We start from the raw sequence: 27,953 nt of genomic DNA, 5'->3' as shown, positions 1-27,953 counted from the left end.
GGTGGAGGAACAGCATTCAGTGCCCCAAAACACAAGCCCCACCTCAGGGGCTATTTCTTTTTTATTGTAGGGCTGAATACATGCGTTACAGATGGATGATAGATAGACAGACAGACACATCATAGATAACTAGAGAGATGGATATTGATTTAGGTGACATACATTTAGATATAAAAAGAAACACTTTTGTAAGTGTTGCTATGATCGTTAACTGCACTCACTTGGAAAAAACAGCACATCATTTCCACTCAGTGATAATATGGAAAGCAGGCAGAGCCGGCAGCCCTGAGGATCTCTGCCCTAACAAAATGGAAAGTTTGAGTTACCTCGGCTTCTCCCAAACCCTTTTGAAGTGACTGTAACTGACACACAGTAGAGCTCTCATTTTTTCCCCCCAACTCTGATTATTAGCAAAACCCATCTTTTGCTCTGAAGCAGATCAAGAAGGATATCCCACTTTAAGAAATGTCTGAACTGGCTAAGCTCATAAATCATGAGATGTTTATCCACATTACAGAATAATTCTTTGCACAAGCCCTCAGTGCTGGGTACCTTTGAATAACAAGTTTCCACGCAGTACATTTAAAATAGCATTCAGTATACAGAAGTGTTCCATCTACTTACCAGACTCATAAATCACTGAGTGAGTCTCCACATTACAAAGTAAGTCTTCACTTAATAAAAGGGTCCACTGCAGAGTTCCTCTGGGAGCAAATCCTCCCAGTAATTCAGAATATGATTCAGTATACCTAAATCCAGTTTATACCCAACTTTTCAGGAATACAGCTTGCATACAAGACAGGGCACCTGATGTGGCAGATGGTCATTCTCCCCAGACAATCCATCTTTCCAGGTCCAAAAGCTAGAGACAATCTGAGGCCACTACCACTTTGTGGAAGAGTAAAAAGTCTCAGATTTCCCTGAGGAATCTTCACACTGAGCCCGTGATGAGGGCCAAAGAGGAAGTGCCTGCCCTCCTGGAAAACCAGCTGTGGCCTGCAGCCAGGGCCCCTCCACCTAAACTCAGACAAGCCTTCCTGCAGGAAAGGGTGGGGCCCTGGAAAGGCTGCCGGAGTGGGATGGGGAAATGAGCTACGAGATAAAGGCACTTGGGTCAAATTGGAGCAGAATCGAGGCGCAGCGCGTGCACAGCTGTGCGTGGTCCTTGTGCTCGGGTGTGTGTGTTGGAGATCAGGGCTTGGTGGGGAGAAGAAAAGCCACTTGCTTTAGGACCACAGACTTTCATTCAGGGGCCGCTCGGGGCATTCAAAGCTTGTTTTCCTCTCTGCTGAGTCATCTTCATTTCAGATTCAACAAATAGCAAGAGCAATCTTTGGAGTATTTAATACTCAGCAAACAAATATGCAGAAATGAGCTTGGTTTTGGCAGGAAAGGGGCCCCCAGACACACTCACATTCACACACCATCGCCACACCAAACATCCCCCTGCTTTGTCTTGATTCCCAAGGATTTTTTGATGTCTTCCTCACTCCCAGCTTTCCTCGGGGAGTCCTGATCTCATGCTTCTCAAAATGTAGCTGCTGGGTGCTGAGCCAAAGTCCAGACTGGCCCAATCTGTCGGTGTTTAAGCACACAGTATGTGCCCCTGGTGACCCGAGGCGACCCTCCCTGCACAGCCAGCTCTGCTCCTGCCTTTGTTAGAAGAGCGCTTTGCTATCCTCACTCTTTTCATCTGTAAACTGACAACCAGAATTCGGCAAAGCGGTGGGGGAGGAAAGAGCCTGGAGCTATCTGGCCCCCTCCCTCGTCATCCAGGAAGCAGAGAGGACGCTGAGTGAAATCACTGTCACAGAAGACACGGCCCTGCCAGGGGCAGAAGGGACCACAGAACACCCACCGTGTGACATCACTAGCCTGGGATCCTTTCTAGATTATTAGCATGAGGGAATGCCACATTGAATGCCTTCACGCGATGAGAGAGAGGAAGGAGAGTAAAGACGAAGTGAAGGCAGGATTTTCCAAACATAAAACGGTCCCCACCTGCCTCCACCTCGTGCCCCTTGGTTCCTGTTGACTGACCTGGGGCCTCTCTGGCGCCTGGCCTCCGAGCTGCGTCTGGCACCCCAGCACTGGGACAGCTCGGTGTTCACATCTGCCCCCTCCCCTCACACGCGAACTCACACACACAGGGAGCTCAGTGCCCTAGAAAGGCCTGAACTGGGTCCATTTTATTAACATAATATAAAATTACAAGTACAACATTAACTTCAGGGCCTCAAAAGGATCTTGACCAGATGAGGAGGGCGAAAGCAGAAGCTGCACGCACTACCTGCAAACCCACCTCGGCCCTGAGTTCTAGCCCCAGGGCTGCCACTAACCACGCTGTCACCTGAGCGGTCCCTTCCCCTGATGGGCTCAGACTGGGGGTGGGGGACTGGGAGGGTGAGTGAGAATGGAGGAGCTCTGAGGCCCCTCTCAGCCCTGGCATCTAAACTCTGTCAGCCATAGTTCCAAACACTTTCCAGGCTCCCGCAGCATCACAGCACTGCCCCCGACCCAGGTGGGGCTCCACTCCTCCCTCCAGCCCAGGAACATACTGGATTACAGTCACTGCCACTTGGGTTGCTTTAAATATCACAAGACAAAGACAACAGGCAGCCCAGGTTCATCCCCGTTCCTTGTCCAGACCACAGAGGAGAGCGCCACCAGACTGAGGCCGGAGCGGAGACGGCAAGAGAAGCCCGCACAGCCCCTTTCAGGCTTGTGTCTAGAACAAAAGTCACCGATGGCAGGGGCTGTGAAGAGTCAGTCGGATGGAGAGGGATCCTGCGGGGTCACTCAGGGACACAGAGGCCCTAGCAGGAGTGAGATGGGAGATCGAGGTCCTGGATCCACCAGAGATGAGCTGGTGCCAAGCCTGAGGCTGCAGGAACCGCAGTTGCTCACCCCTGGGAGAGACAGAGAAGTCCAGCCAAAGGTCTTCACAGAAAGGAGGTTGGTTCCCCACCCCCCACCCCCTGTCCTGGGAGGCGGCCACTGAGCAGAACAGCAAGCATTTATCAGAAGGGAGGAGGCTGGAGCTGGGGACTTTCTCCCCAGGGCTTCGCCAAAGCCAGTGGGCAAATCCCAGGGGAACCTGGCAGCCCCAACAGGGTGCACTCCTTGAAGAAAAAGCTAAGCTCACCGTGAAGAGTCCCTGGTAAACTCGTGTTCTGTGAAACGGTCTGTGACTGCTCAGAGGTCTGATAGTCATTTGTTATTGGCGTGTGTTGAATTAGGGTAAAGGGCATGCACGCAAGCGACCCTCCGCAGTCGGGAACAAGGCCTACGTGCACGTTCTGCAGAGCCAGCACCCCCACCCATCCCCTCATGCTCTCAGGCTGCGGGCCTCCGCTGCTCCAAGGTGGACCCTGGTCATCAGGGAACATGGCACTTCTGGGGTTAGGGACAGGGAGGTGCCCTTTCTATGCCATGCCAGCCCCATGCCCTGAACACCCTCATATGTGGTGCCTCCTCCAGAAAAGGAAGCGAAAAGGAGACTCGCCAATGATTTGTGTTTGACAGCAAACACACTTGGGTGCCTCTTTCTGAAGCTTGAGGTTCTTTTCAGGCTGAGGTTTCTCAATGACCACGCCAGGCAGACATTCTAAAAGGCAAGGGGAAGGTCTGAGTCAAGTGCAGGGCCGAGCTCCTTCTTACAGGATCCCGCTCAGCTGCAGCTACAAGAATGTGCACCGAGCAACAGGATCCAATGGTGGGTGGTGTCACCAGTCCGTGGGGACCCCCGCGTGCTCACAGAGGATATAACTGGGTTTGGGAAAGTCAGAGAGACTCTGGAGAAGGCCGGCATTGAGTGGAGGGGAAGCAGCTATTGCAAAATCCATTAAACAGAAAAACCGGGGCCTGGAGTGCCTGATTCCTAGCACACGGCCTGGCCTGCACTTGAATTTACATCCCCTGAAGGCAGAGACAGCATCTCCCTCTGATCACTGCTGAGTCCCCAACACCAAACACACTGCAGGTGCTAGGTGGTAAAAAGGAAAAGATGCACACACTCACGCACACACACAAGGTCAGAGATGCCACAGGTTAAGCCCTTTTCTCTACTAAAGCCAACGGAGTTAGCAAGCTGAGTGGTTTAGCAGATTAAGAGACAATCTGCAAAATGAAGGGGAGAAATGCCGAGGACATGCCCTCTCTCGTATTCTGTTCCTTCTTGACAGTGAGCAGCACCAAAGTTTATACAATTAAATTCTGTGGTAGAAAGTAAAAGTGCTACGGCCATTGAGAGGAGAATGAGAAGCACGGGGTTGCACGGGGTTGAAACGGGAGTTAAATTGAACCCGCACATAGACAGACGCAAACACTCTTAAACCCAGATCAACAAACTGCGTGCTCAGAGACAGCAGCAGTGATGGGCACTTCAGTCATGTATCCTCAGGGTCACACATATGAGTCTAGTTGGGTAGACAACAGCCACGCAAGAAGAGAGTGCATTTAAGACTTTGCACTGCTTTTGGTGTTTTTGAACTGACTGGTTCTACGGATTGTAAATGTAATCTGGTTTTAAAACTGGAGGACAACGAAAAGGACCTAAATAGCACCGGCTGGTGGGAGAAGTTAAAATTTTTCAAAGGAGAATGGAAGAAATCATCTAAGAAGAAAGGCAGAGTGACCGTAATTGCAAAGAAGTAAAGATAAGAAATGTGAGTCACAATGCGCAATGATGCCTGTGTGATAAAAACACTGGGAGGGAAAAAAATAAGACAAAGAGGAGCAAGAGAAGGATTTGAAATTGCACAACTGGGACTAATAAGAGGAAGGAGACCTTCCTCAGGGAGGGCATGCTGGGCTTTGTGCAAGTCCGAGGAGGCAGAATCTCCAGGATCTCCAGGTTCAAGCTGCTTCACCCACACCGAGTGGGGAGAAAAGAGAAGCTGTTTCTCCACAGAGAAAGCAAGAGGACTCATTGCAGGACCTTGGAATGTTTCCCCTGGAAAAAAGAAGACTCTACTAGGAGTTGGGGGGTCTTCATACATATGACACACGGTCCTGAAGTGGAAGGATCCAGACCACACAACAGAGCTGCCAAGTCAAAACTAAGGACGTTTCAGAGAGGAAGAACGTTTTGGTGTTTTTTTTAACCAAAAATAAAGGGGAAAATCCTAAAAATTAGTGCCATCCAAAGATGAGGTGTGTTTCTTTGTGAGGATATGAGCTCCCCATTATTGGGAGTGTATATTCAAGTAGAAGCTGAAAAATCATTTTTTTTTAGGAAACTGTAGGCAAGAGTCCTTCTCTATGCAGGAGAATCCTACTTATTCAAGTGTTTTAATCTACAAACATACATTGGTAAATTACCTTTGTTTTTTCAGCTCCTCCTCTCATATCCTGATCGCCTCAAATCTGAATTATTTATCAGAGTCTTGAATACCAGTGAAAGATAAGCCAACACTGCGCAGTGTTTCTCCTATTTCATTTCACTACAACATACACAGAAGATGGAATATGGGGAGGTAAACAGTTGGCTTAATTACACAGTCCATAGTTTCCTCTTCTGTCTCTACCCCGTATCTATAAGCAATTTGAAAACACAGACTCTGTCCTGTTCCCCACAGCGCCCTGTAAGTGACGAATGACTCTAACACCTCACAGCTGTTTCATGTCAAAAATACCTCTTCCAATGGCCTGTCACAGTCCCAGATCCCAATATTAGAGTCCTGGGGTGCCACTGCTTCTAAAATTTTGGTTAGAATATGCATCTAAACATGTTTAGTAAAAGAATGACCCAACCCAAGCATGCTCATGCTTCTGCACAAATTCTCCCTCTCATGTGAAGATCTGCAAGGACAAAGGGGTCCCAAGGCTGAAATCATATGATAGAAAGTCTGAAAGCTCAGCATTACCCTTATCATCCTGGAGTCCCAGAGTCTCAGGCTGCCCGGGAACAAAATATTCCCCTGGGTGTGCATCTTCAATATGGCACTCAAATGAGATTCATGATGTTCTGGACCTGACTCCCTGACAAGGGACGTGGCATACAGGCGTATCTAGGTCATGGCCGTGGGGTCCACGATAGCCCAGTAGGCGTAGCACCCACGAGGTCCCAGCCTGGGTACAGGATGCAGGGCTGACAAGAAGCAGCACATGTGCCCAAAGTGGCAGAAGATAATGCTCCCAGTGGAAGCCAGGGTATTGCTACTGAACATCAAGTGAAGGGTGATCTAAGGCTGAAAACAGGAAAGCAAATCCGAAAGTTTGAATCCTACAATATTGGAAACAAGAAACGTGGTGAGAGACAGGCTCAGAGCAAAGTTTACGGTCACTGCAAACATGCTGGATGCCACCTGTGTGTGCCCACGGCAGTTTAAAGAAGCTGTCTCATGAGTAACAGTACCTGTTTGAAAATGCTTATGACTATACTCAGGGCGTGTGTGGGAGGTCGCTTTCCTGACTAACTGAGCTGGATACCAGTTGACATAACAGACCACAGAGAGAAGATAAGCTAATTAGGAGGAAGAGATCTTTCTGAGTGTTAGCTAAACTCTCTGCAAAACCAAAACTCTTGGTATTCGTATTTAAGAATTTTACCATAGAATTTTGCATAGTGTTATGAAACTAAAACTGGGTTTCTACTTAGGTAAAATTGATGGCAGTTGTAGAAATAATGAGTGATTCTTAGAGAAAATGAAATTTTTAAAAACTTAAGAGAAGTTGAATACATTGAAGATGCTCTACATTTTGCATTTATTTTCTCAGGCTCGGAATGAATCAAATACCACATAGAGCATGGCATCCAGGACCCAGCCATCAGCCTGACAGTTTGTAGGAACCAGATCACAAAACCACATTCAGCCTCAAACTGTTTTCCAACAACATCCCATACTCTGCAAAGCCAATGCCCATAAAAGTAAACACTCCCAAGTCAGAGCAAATACGACAGTTTTTCACAGTGTGGGGCTGGGTAAACACTATTTCTCAAGCAAGTGACACTGGGGAAGGGTCCAGAGTTAAAGCAGAATTGAAACGATGGCATATGAATGGATGTGAGTGGAGCCAACGTAGATGTGATGAAGGTAATCACCAAGTCTTCACGGCCTAGCAAGGCAAGGGTTTAGAATTATAACACCAATGAGAAAAGTGTCAGTTCAATCCAGTGAACAGTTCTTGAGAAGACATTGAGAAGTCCAAATGCCTCTTGTTCGTTTTCAAAATTCCCTTGGCCTCTTGCCATGTTCCTAGGCATCAGGGTGCCCTGACACAAGTTAGCCATCTACACTAGCCTTCTCCTGTATTCCCTGCCAAGGAAACATCCTGTTGCAGATAATTCTGTTAAATAAGGGTATGGAGAACCCCAGAAAATATCCTCACAGAGCCCCCCCAGAAAACCGAAAGGGTCACAGATTAAAAGCTCCTCATCCTCTGAATCAAACAGAGCAGTTTCAGGCTTGGAAAAACCTACAAATCTCTCCTCCTTTTCCTCTGAAACCCCCAGAACAGGACTTCAGGAATAAAGCACATTCTTAAGAGGTCATGACTGGTGGGAGAAGCACTTCAAAAAAACCAACAGGAACAATTAGGGAGGAACCCTCTAAACAGCCTCCTAGACCCCCCTCGTAGTTCAAAAGGAGAGCCGTGCATTGCAAGGTGCCTAAGAGCCTCCCAGCAGTCAGCTTATGCTGGTGGGAACATTCTTCACCACAACCTTCTCCAGGCCCTGAAGATGCCTAAGCTGTGTCCACACAGCAGGAGTCAGAGGAGAGGTGGGAAGAGGACAACCGGACACTCATCACAGGGCTGGATCTCAACCCAGCTTGAGTTAGGTACTACTCTTCCTTCTCCTCTGAAAAGTAATCACCACAGCATATCTAGAGTGAAAATAAAGGAGAAGGAAGAGTAAATTAATTCTCCAAGTGTCCATTGACAGGTGAATGGATAAAGAAGATGTGGTATACACCAACAATGGGATACTACTCAGCCATAAAAAAGAATGAAATTTTGCCATTTGCTGCAACAGAGATGGATTTGGAGGGCATCATGCTAAGTGAAATAAGTCAGATAGGAAGCACAAACTGTTGGGTGTAAGAGTGGCTCAAGGATGTCCTGTCCAATAGGGATTATAGCCAATATTTTATAATAACTGTAAATGGAAAATAATCTTTAAAAATTACATAAAACTTTAAAAATTTTTAAAGGTTTTAAAAAAACAGCAATTTCTATAATTGCTATGACTATAATAATAATTACCAAACAAAAATATTTACCATGTACTCTCTTAAGCAGCTCTGTATTTAACTAATTCAAAATTTAAAAAATAAAATTCTCTGTACTGGGCAGGCTTAAATGGGCAGCAGGATTAGACACCTTGAATGAGTCACAGACCATGCATGCCTCCCCTGATGCCTTCTTTAAAATTTGTTTTTTTTACCACAATAAAGTGTTAAAAAAATAAAATAAAATAAAATTTATTTTTTTTAAATTGAAATACAGTTGATTTACAACATTGTGTTAGTTTCAGGTGTACAACAAAGTGATTCAGTTATATATACATTTTTCAGATTATTTTCCATTATAGGTTATTATAAGATATTGAATATAGCTCCCTGTGCTTTGAGCAGCCTCAAGCATGCACACAGCAAGGCACTAACTCCCCCCAGTAAGCAGAGCATCTACCTGGACAGCTTCTGAGAACTGAATCCCTGGATGGCTCTGCTTGGACACAGTACCCCACTGAGCTTTGCCATCTGTCTGATCTCTCTCCCTTCTCAACTCTCTCACCTTCTCAGTTACCCCCTCACTCAGCTCTCCCAGTGTTCAATTTCACTTTACAAGGTGCTCTGAGAAGACAGTTCCAAGGCACGTAGACAAGGAGGTATGTTACAAACTTCCATCACCAACAGATTCGTAGATTCTATTCTTGGTTTCAGAGATGATTTATTTAACTGGCAGTTGCTATTTTTACTATCAATAAGTCTAGGGTCTGAGGATTCAAAATGGATAACTTTTAGCCTGTCTCATGCTATAACCCTTCCTTCTACAATCATAACCAGCAGGATAGCCCCATGGGTGAGCCACTGGCCCTGCAACCAGATGGCCTGGCTTGAAATCTCAACTCTGATCTGTACTAGCTGTGTGATTTCACACAAGTTATGCAATGCTCATGCCTCAGTCTCCTCACTTAAAACATGGGATGCTAACAGCAGGACTTCCCAAAAGGACCATCATGTTCTAATACTTAAAACAGTGCTTGGCTTCACATCTACAACTGGAGCTGTTTAAATGACTGGAGTTTGTCTCATTTCATAGTGAATACATTTTGACTATCCCCAGCACATGGCTAGGGCTCATACATATAATAATAAATAATCATGACATTACAACCCCTTGGCAGCAAAAACAAACATACCAAAAATAAACAAAAGCCACCTCCTCCTTTGCCCTAACAAAAAGCAGTCCAGGTTAGCATGCGAAGTTGTCAGATTCGGTCTCCCTCTGGGGTGTATTTCTCCAAGTATGTCAAATGCTACAGTAGTTATAAACTTATTGGGCTACTTCAGCTTTCAACAAACCACTGGGTAAGAGTCTGTGGTTTCAACTGCTCTTTGTCAGGGGTTCTCTGACCTCCCCAGGAGACCACTTTGGCTCTGAGCTGCTCTGTTCAGCTCTGGGAGATAGTCCTTGGTTCCTCTTAAAAAACATCTCTAATTACATCTCTTAAGAAACACATGCTCTAACCAATAATCTTAATCCATGAATTCTATGAAGTTCAACAAACAAATTAGCAGGGAAGAGTTGCTTATATTTGTGTTATTTCTTCCTGACTGTGCTCTCCCCCTCAGATGGTGCCCATGACCCTGGAACTGAGCAGGACCCTATTGTCATCAGTAACTGTATGGTATTTGTAACTGCTTAATTGTATAACAGTTTAAATGGCTTTTCTCAAGCGTTTGCTGACCAGGATTGGGCTGGGGGGTGGGTGGTGTCTCGGGTGATCTGCCCATCCCCCTCACTTTGCTCCCAGCACCTCACAGACAGCAGTTTGTCATTTCGTGCATCTTGTTGTCCATAACCCACCCCCAACTGCACAGGTCTGCAGCTATTTTTTTAGCCTCCTATGCTTTCTTTGTATTCTGTTGTTCTAGGTGCAGGTCCCAGCCTGTGCAAACACCACGGCAAGAAGTCTCAGGCCTCAGCCTGCCTAAAGCGCTAGAAGCATATACCAACCTGACTTTAAACGGCACAAGTTTTTCTCTACAGCGCTTTTTCACAGACCCTTTTCCTAAGCACCTTCATTCTAAGCACAAGGATAGCAGAAGAATTCCAAAGCCAGAGGTGAACATCAGACCCAGCAGAAGGGGGACTGCTGCATCTACAAAAACAAGGTTAACTTTGAGACAAGTGGTTACCCTGTACATGATCTCCATGGAAACCAGTGCTGCCCCTTGAACTCTTACTAAAAAACCCCCTAACTTCTCTCCCCAGCAGGCTCACAGTCTTAGAGGCATTAGCCCGACATGAGCTCCTTTGCCTGGCAAAGAAATAAAGCTGCCTTTTCTACTTCATCCAAAACTCTGACCTCAAGTCTCAATTCCATAGGCGAGGTACGGAGGCCAAGTGTCGGCAACAACCCCATTAGCCACCCAGCAGGGTAATGGGGGATTCAGCAACGGAGGAGTGGAGGCACAAGGGAAGGGCTCTGGGTGGGCCTCTTATGGAAATCTCAGTAGGAAAATGGAGATTCTAGACAGCGAAGTACAGGGACTCAAGGTCCAGAAATCCGGAAGTGAATTCTGGAGACTAAAGGAGAGGACTAGGCCAGTTAAACAAGCGGGGGCTTTCCGTCAGAGGAAACCGGTGGCGGGGCGGAGAGCAGGGCGGGGAAGAAGGCTGTGAGGCCCGCGGCCCACCTCTGATTCCAGCAGGAAGAGCGGGACCAGCTGCCAGGGTGTGGGCGGGGGGGGGGGGGGGCTCTCTTAATAAGGCGGTGGTTTGGGCTCCAAACTACAGGAGGGTGTAGCTGTCAGTTTCATTTTGGGCTGGGGATGGGTGAGGTGCTTGTCCAGCAATCGCCCCCATCAAATATGAATCCAATCAGTGTCATTTTTCAACCCCTCGCCCTGCTTTGGCCAAGGAGACAGGGATTAAAGCCAGAGGCTCAGGCTGAAACAGGCAGGAGCCTGGAGCTCTGTGGCAGGCTCTGGCCCTGGAGCTCATGAAATCTGACACCCCGGGAGGGAAACTGAAGGGAGAGAGTCACGGCCAAACAAACACGCCCTCGGCCAGAGCGCTGAGCCCGGAGGCCAGAGAGGGGGCTGCCGGCCTTGGGGAAAGACAGCCAGCTGTTCCCTCTCCTTCTCTCCAGGATCAATGTTTCCCCAAAGAGGAGGGACGCTTTTTGCTCAAAGAAGATACTCTCACCTGCCCCATCCACATATTAGAGAACTTCTTCTAAGATTCCTTGCTTGGGGAAGCTTTTTAGGTGTTATTTGGTGAAAAAGATGATGTGTCCGGGTCTTCTGTAGGTCAGATGCCCACATGTGCATGGAGTTTGCTGTCAGTTCTCTCCTTCCCTTTAACCAGTAGTGGAGCATAACCATGGATAATCCACAGGAATAGATAACCTAAAGTGAGATGCATTTAGCTCTAGACTGACTTTTAGTTGGTTTGTTTCTGGATACGGGAGGCCAGAGAGCCTAGTGATTAGCAATCTTGCACATTCAAGCCAGAGGGAGGGTTCATAGCTCGGCATGACCATTGACCTGCTGTGTAAGTTAGGGCAAATCACACAACCTCTCTGAGCCTTACCTTCTCATCTGCAAGATGGGGATATAATCGTATTGATTCAGTACAACTGTTAGTAGAATTAAATAAGATTCTCTACTTAAAGCAGTTATACAGCCTGGCATATAGCAAACACTCAAAAAATGGTAGCCATGAGTGTGCCTGATGCGCAAATATTTGTCATTCTCCAAACAATTCTGTTAAAACAATTTTTAAAAGTCACCTTGAGAGACTTTGGCACCGTGCTCCCATCTCCATTTCAGTCCCTGCTCAACTCTCTCCTAATTCTCATGCATCAGGGATCAGCAGCATCACTTGTCACCTAAGTAGGAAGGGTCAGCATAAGAAGAGCTGCCTTCCCTGTTTCTATCTGCTCTTTCTCTTGTCTCTCCCACTCTCCCATCATGTGAAAAGCTTTCATCTCCATAGGAAGGGGCTGTGACCAATTAGAAAGAATGTCTGCCTGCCATGCCCCAAACTTGACAAAACTCATAAAGTTCAACTTGGAATTTTTTTCTAGAAATTCTCAACTCTAGAAATGTCACAATAAGGATATTGCTCTACAGCCAGAGCCAGACATTTGGGTCTCTGTATTTGAATTTTTTTCACAAATAGACTCAGAGCTCTCTGAATTGATGTTTTACTTACGACTGAGTGAAGCAAGGTAACACTAAAATTTGAAAGATAATATTTACGTGTTTGAGAAATGATGGAACACAAAATTACCAGGAACAAGAACTTAAACACGAAACTGCTCTGGCTTTTGTGAGTTTAATGGATATTGTTTTGACTGTAAAAGATTTCTAGCAGTGACTAATAAAAATACTCCTAGACTGTTGTCATATCACAAGGATCCAGTTCAACACGCATTCATTCATTTAGAATTTATTGTGCAATTTCTAAACTGCCTTCAGCACTGGGACACAAAACAGAAACAGTTACTTATGTTTCTGTTTGAGAGTTTATGGAGAGGGTCAGACAAATAAAAGGCAATTACAGTGAGGGGGAGACACAGGGTGCTATGAGACCCTTGGGGAGGACATTTGGCTGACAGCTAAGGGGCAGCAGAAGCTTCCCAGAATAAACAACATCTAAGCAAGACCCACAGGATGTGTGGAGCCTGAAATGAGTAGGTGGGGAGAGGAAAGAATGTTGCCAGCAGAAGCACCCTCATATAGAAAAGCCCAGAGTCCAGAGTCTCGGAGGGAAACTTGGGAAATGGACTCAGTTTGGCTGTTGACTCGAGCACGGAGTGCCTGGCACAAGCGGCAAGAAATGAGACCAGAAAGGAAAGCAGGAGCCTTGGAGGGTGTTTACTCTGAGCACAAGGGGCATCCCATCAGAGGACCAAAGAGAAAAAAAGGGACACGGGAAGGCAGAGTTAAGAAACGGTTGCCCAAATAGGCAAGAACAGGGAGGATGGAGAGAAAGTGGAAAAATTAAGAGATATTTAGGTATGGAATTAAATGGATTGGTGGTGGTTTGTTTTGAATAAAAGGGTAAAGAAGAGAGAGAGGAAAGCCAAGAGTGAGGCCTCAGTTTCCAGCTTGGGCAGGCTGGCGGGGAGGGGGTCCTAACACCGGGCCTTTGCACTTACTGTTTTCTCTGCCTGGATTACTCTTCACCCGTAGATCTCCTAGGCTCATGTGTCACTCATTCAGGTTCTGCTCCAACACTGCCTTACTGAAGAGTCTTCTTCACTCTACGTAAAACCTAAACAGTACCCAAGTCCTCACCCCAGCTCCATCGTCTCTATCTTTTTACCCCCTAATATTACTTCAGAGCACTCATCATCATTTGATATTTTGTATATTTGTTTGTTCAACTGCCTTCCTGTCCCATGAAAATGTGAATTCCATGAGAGCAGCAATGTTTTCTATTTTGTTCCCTGTTTATCCTCAGTATCTAAAATAGTTCCTGGCACATGGTCACTCTCAACATATCTTTTAAGGTTTAATGATTAAATTCACAAAGATAGGAAACGCTGAAAGAGAACACACAAAAATGGTCTAGGAGAACACACATTCGCTTCTAATGCTAACACTTTGATTCAGAAGCTCCTACAGTTTTCAAAATTATAATCAATGAAAATATAAGACATACAGAAAGGTACACAAGTCATACATGTAGAGTTCAGCGAATTATAACAAAATCAATATACCCTGTTACCAGCACACAGGGCAAGAAAAGGAACCTCATCAGAGCCCCCAGTGTGACCCTCTCAGTCACTAACCCCCTTGTTCCTCCCCAAAAGTAACCAGTAAACTGACTTCCAACCCCATCAATAGTTTTACCCTATTCTTGAAATATATATAAATGGAATAATTTCATTTGTATTCTTTGTGTCTGACCCTTTTCACTTAATATTAGATTTGTAAGATTCATCCATGTGTAATATGGAGGAACACTTCCTTCTTTTTCATTCATAAATGGGATGCCAATTTATGAATGGTCCATAGCTCATGCCCTATTGTTGATACACATCTGGGTGTTTCCAATTTGGAGCCATTACCACAGATGCTGTTTTGAACATTCCAGTACATAACTTTGAACTTCCAGTACATATGTATTTGGGGGAGGGGTTGGGATATGTATCTAGGGGAATGATTGCTGAGTCATAGAGTATGTGTATGTTCAATTTCAATAGCTAGTTTCAAAAGTTTTCAAAATGATTGTATCGATTTCAACTCTCACCTGCAACACACGTTATTTTCCATTGCTCTAAATCTTCAACAATACTTGGTAGTCTATTTAATTTTAGCCAATTTGGTGGGTGTGTGGTGGTATCACACCTCCCCAACCACTAGTGAAGGTAAGCCTCTTCTCATTTATTCCATTTGGATAGCCACTCTTGTGAAGTTCCTGTTCAAGTCTCTCCCTTTTTCTGTCTTCGTCTTAGTGACTTGTGACTTACTGATGTGTTCTGAATGCAAGCCCTTAGTCGGTTATAAGTGCTGCAAGTATTTTCCCTGACTCTCTTGTTTGCCTTTTAGTTTTTAAATGGGGACTTTTGATGAACATCAATTCTTAACTTTGATGTAATTCACTTTATCAATCTTGTCTTTATGGTTCGTGCTTTCCATGATTTGGAAGAGTTCATGAAGGGGGATGAGGAAAGTAGGGAAATGGAGATGAAGGGGAAAGGTTTTGCAAAGGGGGACAATAGTGTGAGCCAGGGCAAAGATGTGTTCCCAAGAGTCAGACCAAAGGTTAGCCATGAATGGTGACATCAGACTGAGAGGGACCTTAAGATTGGCCAAGGTGATTCCTTCTGACCTGAAGACAATGGGGATGCTTTAAGGTCCCTGTCTCCACCTATCTATAGGCCTTCGTTCCACATCTTTCCTGCCCCTGCAGCTCAGGGGATGTGCCCATCACAGAATTTAATCACTGTCTCCCATGACACCTTTCTGCCTTGTACATACATCTATCTCTGCTCTCATCATATTGCTTCACAAATTATCTATGTTCCAGTCTAAACTGACAACCTCTTGAAAGCATACATTGGCAACAGAGTGCAGGATCAGCTCATATAGGCTCGTGAGAGCTGACTATTAAATTTTCAAGAATTCTGCAAGCTGGTTGACATCATGTTGGTAGCTTAAAACCAACTATGGTATTTTAAATCAGCCAGAGTATTTTTACATTGTGGAAATCAGCAAATGCTACACAACAGGGCTCCTCCCTCCCCCACAGAGCCTCCTGTTAGTCATTTGCCAGCAAGTCACTGGGCACTGGTCTCATTCATCTCTATATGCTTGTCATGAACATAGTGCCCACACTAACGTTTACTGAATTAAACTGCATCTTTTTCACAACATCTATCACTGCTTTTAGAACCTCAGGTAAATAAATTCTCATTATAATTGGACATTATGCTAAGTGAAATAAGCCAAACACAAAAAGACAAGTACTACAAGATTTCATTTATATGAGGTATATAAAATAGTCAAAATCATAAAATCAAAAACTGGAATTGTGTCTCCAATGAAGCCATAAAAATGGCCAATAGGCACATAAAAAAATGCTCAATATTGCTAATTATCAGAGAAATGCAAATCAAAACTACTATTACATCACACCAGTCAGAATGGTCATTATTAAAAAGTCCACAAACGACAAATGCTACACTGTTGGTGGGAATGTAGTTTGGTGCAGCTATTACAGAAAATAGTATGGAGAGTCCTCAAAAAACTAAAAATAAACTTACCATATGATCCAGCAATCCCACTCCAGTATATATCCAGAAAGAACTCTAATATGAAAAGATATATGTACCACAATGATCACAGCAGCACTATTTACAATAGCCAAGACATAGAAAGAACCTAAAAGTCCATCAACAGATGACTGGATAAAGAAGTTGTGGTATATTTATATGATGGAATACTACTCAGCCATAAAAAAGAATGATATAATGCCATTTGCAGCAACATGGATGTACCTAGAGACCGTCATTCTAAGTGAAGTAAGCCAGAAAGAGAAAGAAAAATACTGTACGATATCACTTATATGTGGAATCTAAAAAAAAAAAGACAAATTAACGTATTTACAAAACAGAAAGAAATTTACAGACAGAAAACAAACTTACGGTTACAAGGCAGGAAGTGGGTGGGAAGGGATAAATTGGGAGTTCAAGATTTGCAGATACTAACTACTATATATAAAATAGATACACAACAAGTTTCTACTGTATAGCACAGGGAACTATATTCAATATCTCATAGTAACCTATAATGAAAAAGAACATGAAAAGGAATATATGTATGTGTGTGTATGACTGAACTATTATGCTGTATGCCAGAAATTGACACAACATTGTAAACTGACTATACTTAAAAAGAAAAAAAAACTTGAATTATGGTTATCAGGGGCTGGAAAGGAAAGAGAAATTGGGAGTTACTCATCAACAGGCATAAAGTTTCAGTTAAATAAGAGGATTACATCCTAGAGATCTGCTGACCAATATTGTACCTACAGTCAAAAAAAAGTACTGCATACTTTACACAGCATAACATACTGTAAAATTTGTTCAGAGGATATATCTCATGTCCTTGTCAAAATTTTTTTTTAAATGTTTTAAAAATTATCCTGCTCTCTGCGACTTCAGTACAACCAGCATGCACATTGTGCTCACTTACCCTGCGTGGAGACATCATCCCTGAGCGTTTATATGTGAGTCCCTGTAGTGGTCAGAGGACAGCATGGGTAATAGATTAGCAAATGAGAGGCACTGAGTTAAAGAAACTAATCTTTGCAGAGCCCAGTTCTCAGGAGGCACTTATAAGCCAGTTGGTGTTCCTAAGAGGTCTGTGAAGCATCGTTTCCCATGCAAATCTCAAAGCACAAACCACCCAGACCAGACATGCCCTGGAGCCAAAAGCTTCATCTAACCCAAGGGCCGCTGAAGGGGGAGGAGCCTGTGGGCCTGTGTGTCAGACACGTGGGCCTGTCCCTTGGTGTTCCCTCCATAAACAGGATGGGGAAATGTCAGATGGTGAGAGAGCTTGTGACTCACAACAATGCCCTGGTGGGGGAAAGGGTTTTCAGTAAAAGGAATGAGTAAAGTTTATTTGCCACATACACCCAAGGGCCAAAGCCTGGTGAAAGAATGAACACAAATTAAATAGACACAACCCCAGCATTTCAAAGCAATTGAAAATTCAACTCTAGATCCCTTTGTTGTTGGAGCGAGAATACCATCCCAATGATTCTTCCCTGAAAGAATGCCCGGCGCTGGGGGCCCAGGGTATCCGAATATCCCTAGGGGTAGGGATGAAGGCCTGTGTGATTCAAAACAAAAATTACTCAATATTATCATAGCTTTAATTTATTTTTAGTCATGGTAACTCACTTACTTGGAAATTTCAAAGACCATTAGGGAAGGCATAATGTTTTATTGTTTATAAGAAGACGCATGGGTTTTCAAAAGGATGAGAAATGTTTTTAATATATTTTAATTCTTATCTTTTACAGGTGAGGAAACTGAAAATTCAACTGGAAATTCTACGAGCACATGGAGGACCAAGTCTGTCTTATTCACCAATATGTGCCCAGTACTAACAAAGCCTGGCACACAGTAGGTGTGCTATAGACTTGTTTAATGAATGCAGGAGAACTGGAGAGAGGGGGAGACGTGGCCAGCAGCACACATGCTGACATTTGGCAGAGCCGGAAGGACTGTCCTAACCCCAGTGATCCTTCCACCCTCAAGTGGCAGTTAATTAAAAACATGGACTTTGAAGCCAGGCTGCCTGGGTTCCTATGCCAGCCCTACCACTTACTAGCTGTGTGACATGAGCAGTTTATATAACATCCTTGAACCTCAATTTCCTCTTCTGTAAAATGGGGATAATCACAGTCCACTCCCAGAGAGCAGCAGAAGGTGAGGAAACCCATATGAAGTGTTTAGAAAGGGCCCAGCTCACAGGATGTGCTCAGTATTCAGTGGCCATTATTGTTAATCACAAATGATAAGGTGGGACTAAATGATCTTGGTCCCTCATGGCTCAGTATTGTCATCTGTGTTCTTGGTAAACCTTTTCGAAAATTAGCCTGAGACAAAACCTTGAGGCGTTACTTATAAATGACATTTTCCAGAAGTTCACCAACTTAAAGTAAACCCAAAGGCTACCAAAAACCTAAATGAATGAGGCCAAGGACACAGCCTTGGAGGAAGGTTCTGTGTTACCCATCACTTTATCCCCTACACAGCCTAGCAGAGGGGAGGAGGGGTAGCCTGGTGGTCAGCAGCACAGGAACTGGGCCTTCACTGCTTAGGTTTAAATCCTAATTCCTCTATGTGTTTGCTGTGTGACCCAGGCCAAGTTATGCACCCTCTCTGTGCCTTTGCATCTACAATCGTGAAGTGAGTTTAATAACTGCATCTACCACGTGGGGTCATGGTGAAAACAAAACAGTGACTGGCACTGTGATGGCACCCCAAGTACAGCCACCACCACATCCAATAAACATTCATGTGATGGAACATGGGTTGCCACGGCTTCAGCCCCATGACAGGTTGTGTTGCTGTCTTGCCATTGGTTATCTTTACAATGGTTGATCACATTACAACTGGCACCAGAGCCATGGGCCCAGCCCACAGGCAGCCCTGACACCGGCCCAGAAAGATGCACAGAATAATCCACAAAGCCAATGCCGATGACGGAAACACAGTCCGGTTGGCCAGAGTGAATTCAGGAACTGGGGCACATGACAGAAGTGGGGGTGCCTTCCTGGCAGAACATGGTAAGGGGATCCCAGAGGAAACCAGGCTACCAACGTACCAACCCATTGACAAGAGTCTGAGGAGAGCCAGCACCACAGCCAGAACCAGCCGAGCCATGGACTGGCAGGTGCCGAGGGGCCCGCCAGGAGCTGAGTTACCTCTCCACCCTTTGTACTTTCCTGGACCTTCTCCAGCCAGTGTCCTGGCAGCCTTGACCGGTCAGTTCAACCCAGGACAGCTTTTGGATTATCCTGTCTACTGACACTCCCCAGGACACCCCTCTCCTGTGAGTCATGGCAGAGCCTTCCTTACAGAAAGAACCATAACCCACACACAGCCCCGATGTTTAATACAGATGGTGCAGAAATGCTTTTCAACTGACAGAGCTTGAACTCCATAACCTGGTAGATGTTACGGAGACGGCGCAGTGTTGTGCTTAAAAGCCTAAACTCTAGAGCCAGGTGCTGCCTGAGTTCAGATCTTGGCTGAACCACTTATTCACCTTGGGGGAGATACTTAACCTCTCTGTGCCTCAGTTGCCTTATTAGTAAACTATAACAATTCTATCTATCACACATGGCTTCCATGAGACTACAAGGTAATTCCTAAAACACGTAGAAGGTATCTTATCAATGGTAAGCTCTATAGACAGACTAGCTGTGAGTCTTTGATTAGCACACCGTCGGCACTGGGTCGTCACGGCATCCGTGCAAAGGAAAGGAGACAGAGAAGTCTCACGCTGCACAGAACAAGGGACCGTGTCCACTTGTGTGTGCTGGCACTTGACTGGAGAAACATGTTGGTCTCACTTGTTTCAGTCTTAACCCGTGCTCAAGTATTCCCCCTGGTAAAAGTCCCTTCGAAGAGTGTCCAAAGCAAAAGTTCTTTCAACTGCTTCCATCCCTTCGCTTGCATAACCCTGGAGTCGCCCGACCAATCTCATTCACATTTTCCAAAACAATCACCTTTGCCCTGAGTCGGCCTGGAAACTTTTAGTAGATTGAGTTGCAGTTTCAAAAAGCTACGAGTGAAAATGCCAGATGCCCACCTACATCATGTCTCATTTCTCTGGTCCTACCAACATACAAAAGGGGACCCATAAAAATCATCCACCCAGGTACCCCATTAATGCTGGGCATGTGTATCCTAAATACTCATTATTCATTGTGGGATCAGGTTAGTAACTATATTAGGGCCAGAATCGATGAGATCAAGGTCTTAGAATTCAACCTCTTCCCTGTCTCCAATCTGACCCAGGCAGTATCACCTCTGGTTCAGTGCCTCAGGCATTTCCTCCCTCCCCATCAGAAATCTGGGTCATAAGAGTACACAGTCAGTTAAAACCAAAACTGAGACTGGAATACCCAAGGACACTGGCTCCAAGATCAGAACTCTTTTCCTAGGACAGCTGGGAAAACGCCTCTAAAGATTACATCCTTTCAACAATGTACAGAACTAAAAAAATAAAACAAAATCTAAAAAAATAAAAAGCGCTCAAAACAAAGCAACATTACTCATCTACCATGGTCACTTCTGGAAATAAGTGAGTTCTCAACATCGCGAGGGAGAGTCTAATAGCAGCAGCGAGCTTACAGAGGCTAGGGAAAGCAAGCCAAGGAGCGGTGCCACTTTATAGCCATGCTGGCCACACTTGCTCTTAGGCTTGAGATGAGGCTACTGGGCACGCAGGAAAAAGCAAACCCTTGCCATATTTCTCATGCAGGTAGTGCGTTGCCTCCTCTTCCTTCTACCACACCCAGGGCACCTTCGAGGGACGTGTTAGGAACACGCAGTGCCACTTTGGCGGACGTGAAACAAAGACAGTGGCGGGCAGAGGAGAGACCGGAGCAGCCCAAAGCCTGGCAGCCTTCTTGTCTTCTCCTCGCGCCAGATTGTCCTACTTTTCACCCTGTCAGGAGTCCTCCTGTGCCCCTGACCAGCCGACCAGATCGGCTTGTGTGGATAACATCCACAAAAGAAAATGAAGCTTAACACAGTCAGCTTCTGACACATGGCCAGGAGGCTGAAGTCACCTGAGCCCAACACAGCTGTGTCATCATCATCAACAACAAGAATGCTAAGTGTTTACGGAGGGCCTCCCAGAAGCTCCAGGTGCTCTCACAGGTCCGTGATGAAGAGGAAACGGTCCCTCTTGTTAGTTACTATCTGCCCGGCATTGTCTGGTACTGAATGAAATGCCTAGTATGTGCACTCTGCATCATCTGGACGTGATCCCAGTTCTGCCACTTGGTAGACATGTGACCTTGGGCAAATCATTTACGCTCTCTCTGCTTCAGTTTCCATTTCTATAAAATGGGGATAAGGATGAAGCCTTCTTTATAGGATTGCTACAAGGGTTAAATGGGTCAAAGGGCTAGAAAAGTAGCAGCTGCATTAAAAAGTACTTAATGAATAAGCAGCTATTCTTAAGCCTCCATGGAGGGAAAAAAAATTCTCTTCATCTACGGAGCACCTATCTCTTCAGCTACTAGAGCTGGAAAGGACATCAGTGATCGTATAGTTGAGCCTCTTCGGTGTACAGGTTAGAATGAGGTTCAGGGACTCCAACTGACTTGTCTACAAGTACAAACCTTGTTAACAGGAGCCCTGAGATTAGACCCCGGTCACTAACCCACCAGTCTAATAAGCTAGTTTAGCAACTACTCTGCTGACCCTCCTCGAAAAAATTTTTGTACCTAGTGACTCAGATCAATAATGGTGTAGGAGTCTTGTGGCAACAGTACCATGACAAGATAGATGGAGAAATTATTTTAAGGCAGTGGGGCCCCAGCTGTCCCACTCCATTCATATGTTATGTAGAAGAATACAATTATTTCTGTTTCACTCTGTTCTAAGTGTGTTTCATGCATAAAAGCTCAGCATAAATTATTTCTTCAAATCCTCACAGCAATCTAATGAGAGAGGTATTATTCCAGTTATACAGAAGAGCAAACCAGACACAAAGTAGTTAACTAATAGATACCTAAAAGCATGGCTAATAAATGATGAGATGCTGATTTCAACCCAGACAGTCTGCGTCTAGAATTCATCCTTCTAATCACTGTGCTGTCCTGCCTCACGAGTTTGAGAGAGAAAAGTTCTTGTGCCCCAGTTGAAGTCTGGGTGTTATCAGCATCTGTATATTTTAAATTTTCCTACTTGGTTTTAACCAGGACTATTTATGGTAGTAAATACATAAGGTGTCCTTGGTGCTAAGGGTGCTATTGTTCTGTGTGTGTATGTGTGTGTGCATGCGCGCATGTGCGTGTGTTCCAAGTATGTGGCTTTCAAAGCTCCCAGGACCCACACAACGTGAATCTACATATAATCCTCTTTGGGTGGTTAGCTGTTGGTTGGCTGAATTATTTCCAGATCTTTCTGCCCACACAAGCAGAAGTATTCTACCGGGAAACAGAGCCTCTGTCTTCGAACCTCTCTTAATCTCTTATTGACAGACATTCCCAGAGGTTCACATAGCCAAGCCCAGAACTTTGAACCTTGAAGAACTCCAAAAACAGCTCCACAAAAGTGAGTCCCACTCCTCGTGCTCCTTAAGGAGTCCAAATGAGGAAATGATAGTGTTAGGAAGAAAGAAACCAAATTAACAAATTATAATAAAGCCCTTGGCATTTAACTTTGGGGGCACAGAGTCAAGTTCTGACGGTGCTGAGGTTTCCTATGAACTCAATCAATGTAGCAACTCTTCTGGCTTGTAGAATTCTTGATACGTCAAAGAGAAAGGTATTTTGTCATCGCTTGTCAAACAGAAGGTTGGAAGAAAGAGAGGACGGGATGTCCCCTTTAAATAGGAGAGGAAACTGAGCCAGAAAAAATTAAGTGATTCAGAGCCAAAGCCTCAAAGACTTTTAGAACTGGAAGAAGCCACTCTTCCAAGGCCACACAGCAAGTGACTAGTAGTCCTGGGACCCGAACATGGGCCTCCTGACTCTGGGTCTAGAGCTCTTTTGCAAAATAAAGCCACACAGAGGCATGTTGGGGGGGGGGTCTATTTCTGGATTCTCTATTGTGTTTCTTTGATCTGTGTGTCTATTCTTCTGCCAGTGCCACACAGTCTTGATTACTGCAGCCACTTAAGTCTTCAAATAGGGTAGACTGATTCCTCCCACTCTATTCTTCTTTTTCAAAATTGCTCTAGTTATTATAATTATTTGCCCTTTCCATCTACATTTTAGAATAATATGCTCTGGATTCATTAAAAATGCTAATATTTTGAAAGGAGTTGTGATAAGCCCATATATCCATTTGGGCAGAATTGGCATCTTTACTATATTGAGTTTTCCAATCCATGAACATAGTATGTTTCTCCATTTATTTAGGACTTTTGATTTCTTTCCTCAGGTTTTATAATTTTCAGCAAACAAGTTCTGTGCATGTTTTATTAAATTTATACTTAAGAATTTTTTAGTGATTATAAATGTCTTTTTTTTTTATTTTGGTATCCATGTTTGTTGCTAGTATATGGAAATACAACTGATTTTTTTTTTTATCTTATGAGCTTGGTGAGTTTGTATCCTGTGAGTTTTCTGAATCCCTCTATTGGCTCCAAGAAGGGGATTTTGATAGATTTCTTGGGATTTTATAAGTAAGCAATCATGTCATCTTTAAATGTAGTTTTATTTCTCCCTTCCCAACCTACATGTCTTTATTACTTTTTTGCAATGGCTAGAACTTCCAGTACTATGTTGAATAAAAGTATCAAGACAGACATCCCTGCCTTCATTCCAGTCTTAGGGAGAAAGTACTCAGTCTTTCATTATTAAGTACACGGTTTGCTATAGACTTTTCAATAGATACTCTTATCAAGTGAGGCAATTCCTCTTATTCCTAATTTGCTGAGAGTTTTTATCATGAATGGGTGTTGGATGTTGTCAAATGAGCTTTCTACATCAAGTAACGTATCATGTGATTTTTTGTATTGAACTACCTTTGCCCAGCTGGAATAAGTCCCTCTTGGTCGCAGTGTACAATTCTTTAAAAAGAATGTATAAATACAATGTTGTATTTTATTTGCTGATATTTTGTTGAGGATTTTCACATCTATTAATATAGCCACTTCTGCTTTCTTTTGGTAAATATTTGCATAATATAGCTTTCCTCATCCTTTGTCTTTCAACATGCCTGCATCATTGTATTTAAAGTGAGTTTCTTAGACAGCACATAGTTGTCATGTTTTTAAAACACTCTACAAATCCTTGTTATGTTCATAGGTTTAAAACAGTTAAAATACCAGCAGTCACATGTGTTTCAATCTAATGTATTAGTTCACTCAATCCTCAACACAATAGCCTCAGAACCTTCAAAATATACCCGTTTTACAGATTAGGAAACTGAGACATGTTTGCCTACATTAATGCATCCAGGTAGCAGTGGAGGTGGCATTTGAACCCAGCCTGGCTCCAGTATGCTTAATTGTACCTACTGTGCTTCACAACCTGAGCTCGACAGCAAGCAGGCTGCCCAGTTCTTGCCCCAGGAGTTGTTTGGCACAGGTTGTACATATCCCAACAGGTCCACCTGCTCAGGAGCTTCAGCCCAACTAGGGAGAGAACTGAAGTTCTAGTTCAGTGGCTAGACCTTTGACCTAACAGTACTTGTAGCCATGCATGCCAGCCATGATTGGCTGCTGCTAGACTGGGGCCAGCAGGGAGAAACAGTGCTCTCCTCATGATCCCAGGGGATCAGAGCAGCAGGGGCCAACAGCATTGGCAGACTAAGCGCCTGGGGAGAGTGCCGGGGCAATTAAAAAAAGAAATATACTTCAGCCTGAACCAACAAAACAGCAGTGTCCAGTTCAAGTGAGGCCCACCAAGATAAACACTGACCCCCACCCTGCACCCTCACTGGGGATAGGACACAGGGCAGCACCCTGGGTCTGGTCCAAAGCAGACACACAGACCCATCCAGGGGCCTCATGAGGTTACAGCTCAAGGTGATCCTGGATTTGGCAAGAGTCCCCTCCATGTTCCAAGGGGGACCCAAAATTAACCTTCCTCCCTTGAAATGAAGCAGCTAATAAGATGACTCCGGGCAGAGGAGTGGTGTTTTACGCAGAACCCATGGCTCCCTCCAGCTGCGAACATCCCAGCACTGGGAACGTGTACTCTCCTACCACCCCCACCATCTATGCTGGGTCTCCTAGGATCTGGGCTGGATTGAGCAGCTTAAATAATGAAAATAGAAGGAGAAAATGATCTGGTAAATGACTCCTGTCACCACAAAGAGGAGAGGACCTGGGAATCCAGCATAGAAGAAAAACAGATAGTAAAACTCAATCAATTCACAATTATAAATCACATAGATCAGTCAACCAAACTGCAGTTAAAGACTAGATGAGATTTTACCCTCAGTCACTGGAAACCTTTTCCTGTGTCAAGACTGAGCACACTACACAGGAAACAAGCTAATGCTGTCGGCCTGTGGCAGTAATCCACGTTACAAAAGCTAGAAAGCAGATCCCAGAAAGGTGAAGACACTTTCTCAAGGTCATCCAGCAAACAGGGAAGCAGAGCTCAGACTCAACATCTGGTTCCTACCACATCCGTCACAGATAGACTCTGATGCTCCCATTTGAAAAGATGCAACATTTTTCTCCCAAAAATGAAGCCAGGCTGACTTTTCTGAGAACAGCGAGCAAGTGCTGATCCAAGAGCAGGACTTGAGATTTCTTAGAAAAAGCCAGCTTCATAATGTCAGTTTTATAAAATTTAGTGTCTTTTGAAAAAGACTGAAACGGGTTCGACTGATCAGATTATGAGTTAAGTCCTCTCCCCTAGAAAAGAAATCTTCTCTGAGGTAGCGTTGTATTATTTTTATCCTTCTTTCTAAAGGAGTCCATTTTTTCCCAAAGTCATTGTAGATATGCCTAAGGCCAGTGAACTGAGGTCTTAAACAAGAAAGAAATGAGTATGGGGGCATCATTTTTGTTAAGAACGTGCCTCCGCATGGCAGGAACCATCATGACAAAAAATTCAAGTCCTTGACTTTTAAGATGTTCAACTGTGTCTTTGAGAATTTTCAACTGTGTCTTTGAGAATTTTCGTGTTTCTCATTCCATATCAGATTACCTCAAGACTTTTCCTTCAGGGACAGGCCTCCAGACCCCTCAGACTTCACTGAGCTCCCCTCACCAAGTTCCATGTGGGGACCAGTGTCTGGGGCAGTTTCTCCACCTCACTGGTCTTTGGACACAACCTACGGTGTGATCTGAGAGACTCCCATAGAAATTGTGCCACTGTTTGAGGAGAGATGGATTTACAGGGAGACTTGAGGTCACACCTGGAGGGCTGGTCCATCCACCCTCCAGGCCAAGGATGAGCAGCTTTGTAAGAAGAAATGTGTTCTGGGCCACAGACGGGACAGTGTTTTCTAATGCCTCAGTGACTCGCTATGTGACCTTGGGCCTACATTTCCTCATCTCCAAAAGAAAGTCTCTAAACTTCCTCCCAGCCCTGACTTTCTACAAGCCTAGGTTTCCAAGCTAAATCCCAGAGGGTTTATTTGAGAGAGACTGACACACCAGGTAGGACAGATTTTATTTAGACAGACCAAATATTAATAATAGCTCTTTTAATGAGTGTTTACTGTGTGTCATGCACTATTCTTAGATTTCTACATATATTGCTTTATTTAATCCCCACAGCAACACCATGAGGTTAAAAATAAGTATTATCACTAAGTTACATAGGCGTAAACTAGGGCTCAGAGAAGTTCCCTAACCTGCTCAAAACCACACAACTGGCAGGTAGCACAGTCAGCTCTTGAATGCAGCCAGTTTGGCTGCAGGGCCATGTCCTTAGCTGTTGTAACTCTTTATATCTTATCTAACTGCACGTAACTACTATATGTAGGAAGATCTGTCTGCGGACGTCAGTGTTCCCCAAATGAGCTATGTTTATTAGCTTCAGGTCTCACCAAATTCACCTTCTCCCTTCCCTACAAGTTGCCCGAACTCTTCTTGCCTCCCCTTCTATAATTTGTTTGTTTTTTTTTTAAAAAACAAACAAACAAACCTTTGCACAAGCTCCAGCATAGGTAAAAACACTGCGAAGTGGGAGAGGTGATAAGCAGTGCATCTAAAGCAGAGATCTAAGCCTTAAGTGGAGGGAATCAAGCTAATATCCAGCAGTTGAGGGAAGTGGTTTTGGAAGTAGGACACCTTCCTGCAGCTCTGAAATCACCGATGGCCCTGAAATTCATAACCTCCCAGGTTGATTTCTGCCCAGTTCCCAGGGCTGAGGGCTCCCTGGGAGATGCTATTCAGCCCCAGGATGCTAAGTAAAAAGATTGTGTGGATGTCATCTGAGTTGGAGAGTGTAGAAAAGTCAGGCAGAAAGAAAACAAGCTAAAAGACCTCCCTTGGGTACCCTGAACTGTTCACGTAGGAGAGCCTCCTCTGTGCTTCCTCTTTCTCCCTGAGTTCCCCGTGACAATGAGAAACCCACCGGCATAAGAGCTAAGCAGCCTGAAAAGACCAACTGGGATTCATCCATGATGGAGTCTTGCAAAGAGTAACCAGCCAGTTGGTACCCATCAACAAATAAAGTATTAACAGAATACCAATTATGTGCAAGGCAACCTAGAGATAGGGGGTCGTTGCCCCTTTTTTTGAATCCACCACAATAACTAGCACAGAGTTGGAAACAGTAAATCCTCAATAAATTTGGAATTTTCAACCCAGTAGCAGAGAACTTGGAAGTGGCTTCGCCTGGAGTAGAAAGCAACCCGCCTAGATCTTGGGTGAAGAAAAGAAAAAGGCAAACCCTCGAGGGAAAGGGAATCTATCCTCAACCTGCCATGAGCTTGGATCTCAAATGAACAATTATCATTCCTCCTGTGCTCCTGGGAACCAGCTCTCAGCCTTCAGAGCTGGCGTGAACCCAAACTGGCCACATCTCTGGGATAATATTGGTTTTGGTTCCCTCTCTGCCCTTGAGCACAGAGGAAACACTGTTTCCTTTTGACC

General features: G+C 44.6%; 1 protein-coding gene across 4 annotated transcripts in view; it reads right to left on the bottom strand.

Moving 5' to 3' along the window:
- DDR2 (discoidin domain receptor tyrosine kinase 2) overlaps nt 1-27,953 on the bottom strand; it is a 133,520-nt gene that overhangs the window by 70,222 nt on the left and 35,345 nt on the right. The window contains exon 1 of one of the 4 annotated variants that reach the window (XM_010984420.3): nt 625-966. The exons of the other annotated variants lie outside the window; for them this stretch is intronic. Coding sequence (XP_010982722.1) covers nt 625-633 — 9 coding nt within the window. The 5' untranslated portion in view covers nt 634-966. Of the gene's footprint in view, nt 1-624; nt 967-27,953 lie in introns of those variants that run through there. 4 annotated transcript variants of the gene reach the window in all.

Source organism: Camelus dromedarius, chromosome 23, assembly GCF_036321535.1.
Source record: "Camelus dromedarius isolate mCamDro1 chromosome 23, mCamDro1.pat, whole genome shotgun sequence".
Lineage (NCBI taxonomy): Eukaryota > Metazoa > Chordata > Mammalia > Artiodactyla > Camelidae > Camelus > Camelus dromedarius.
This window is presented reverse-complemented; position numbering and strand designations above follow the sequence as displayed.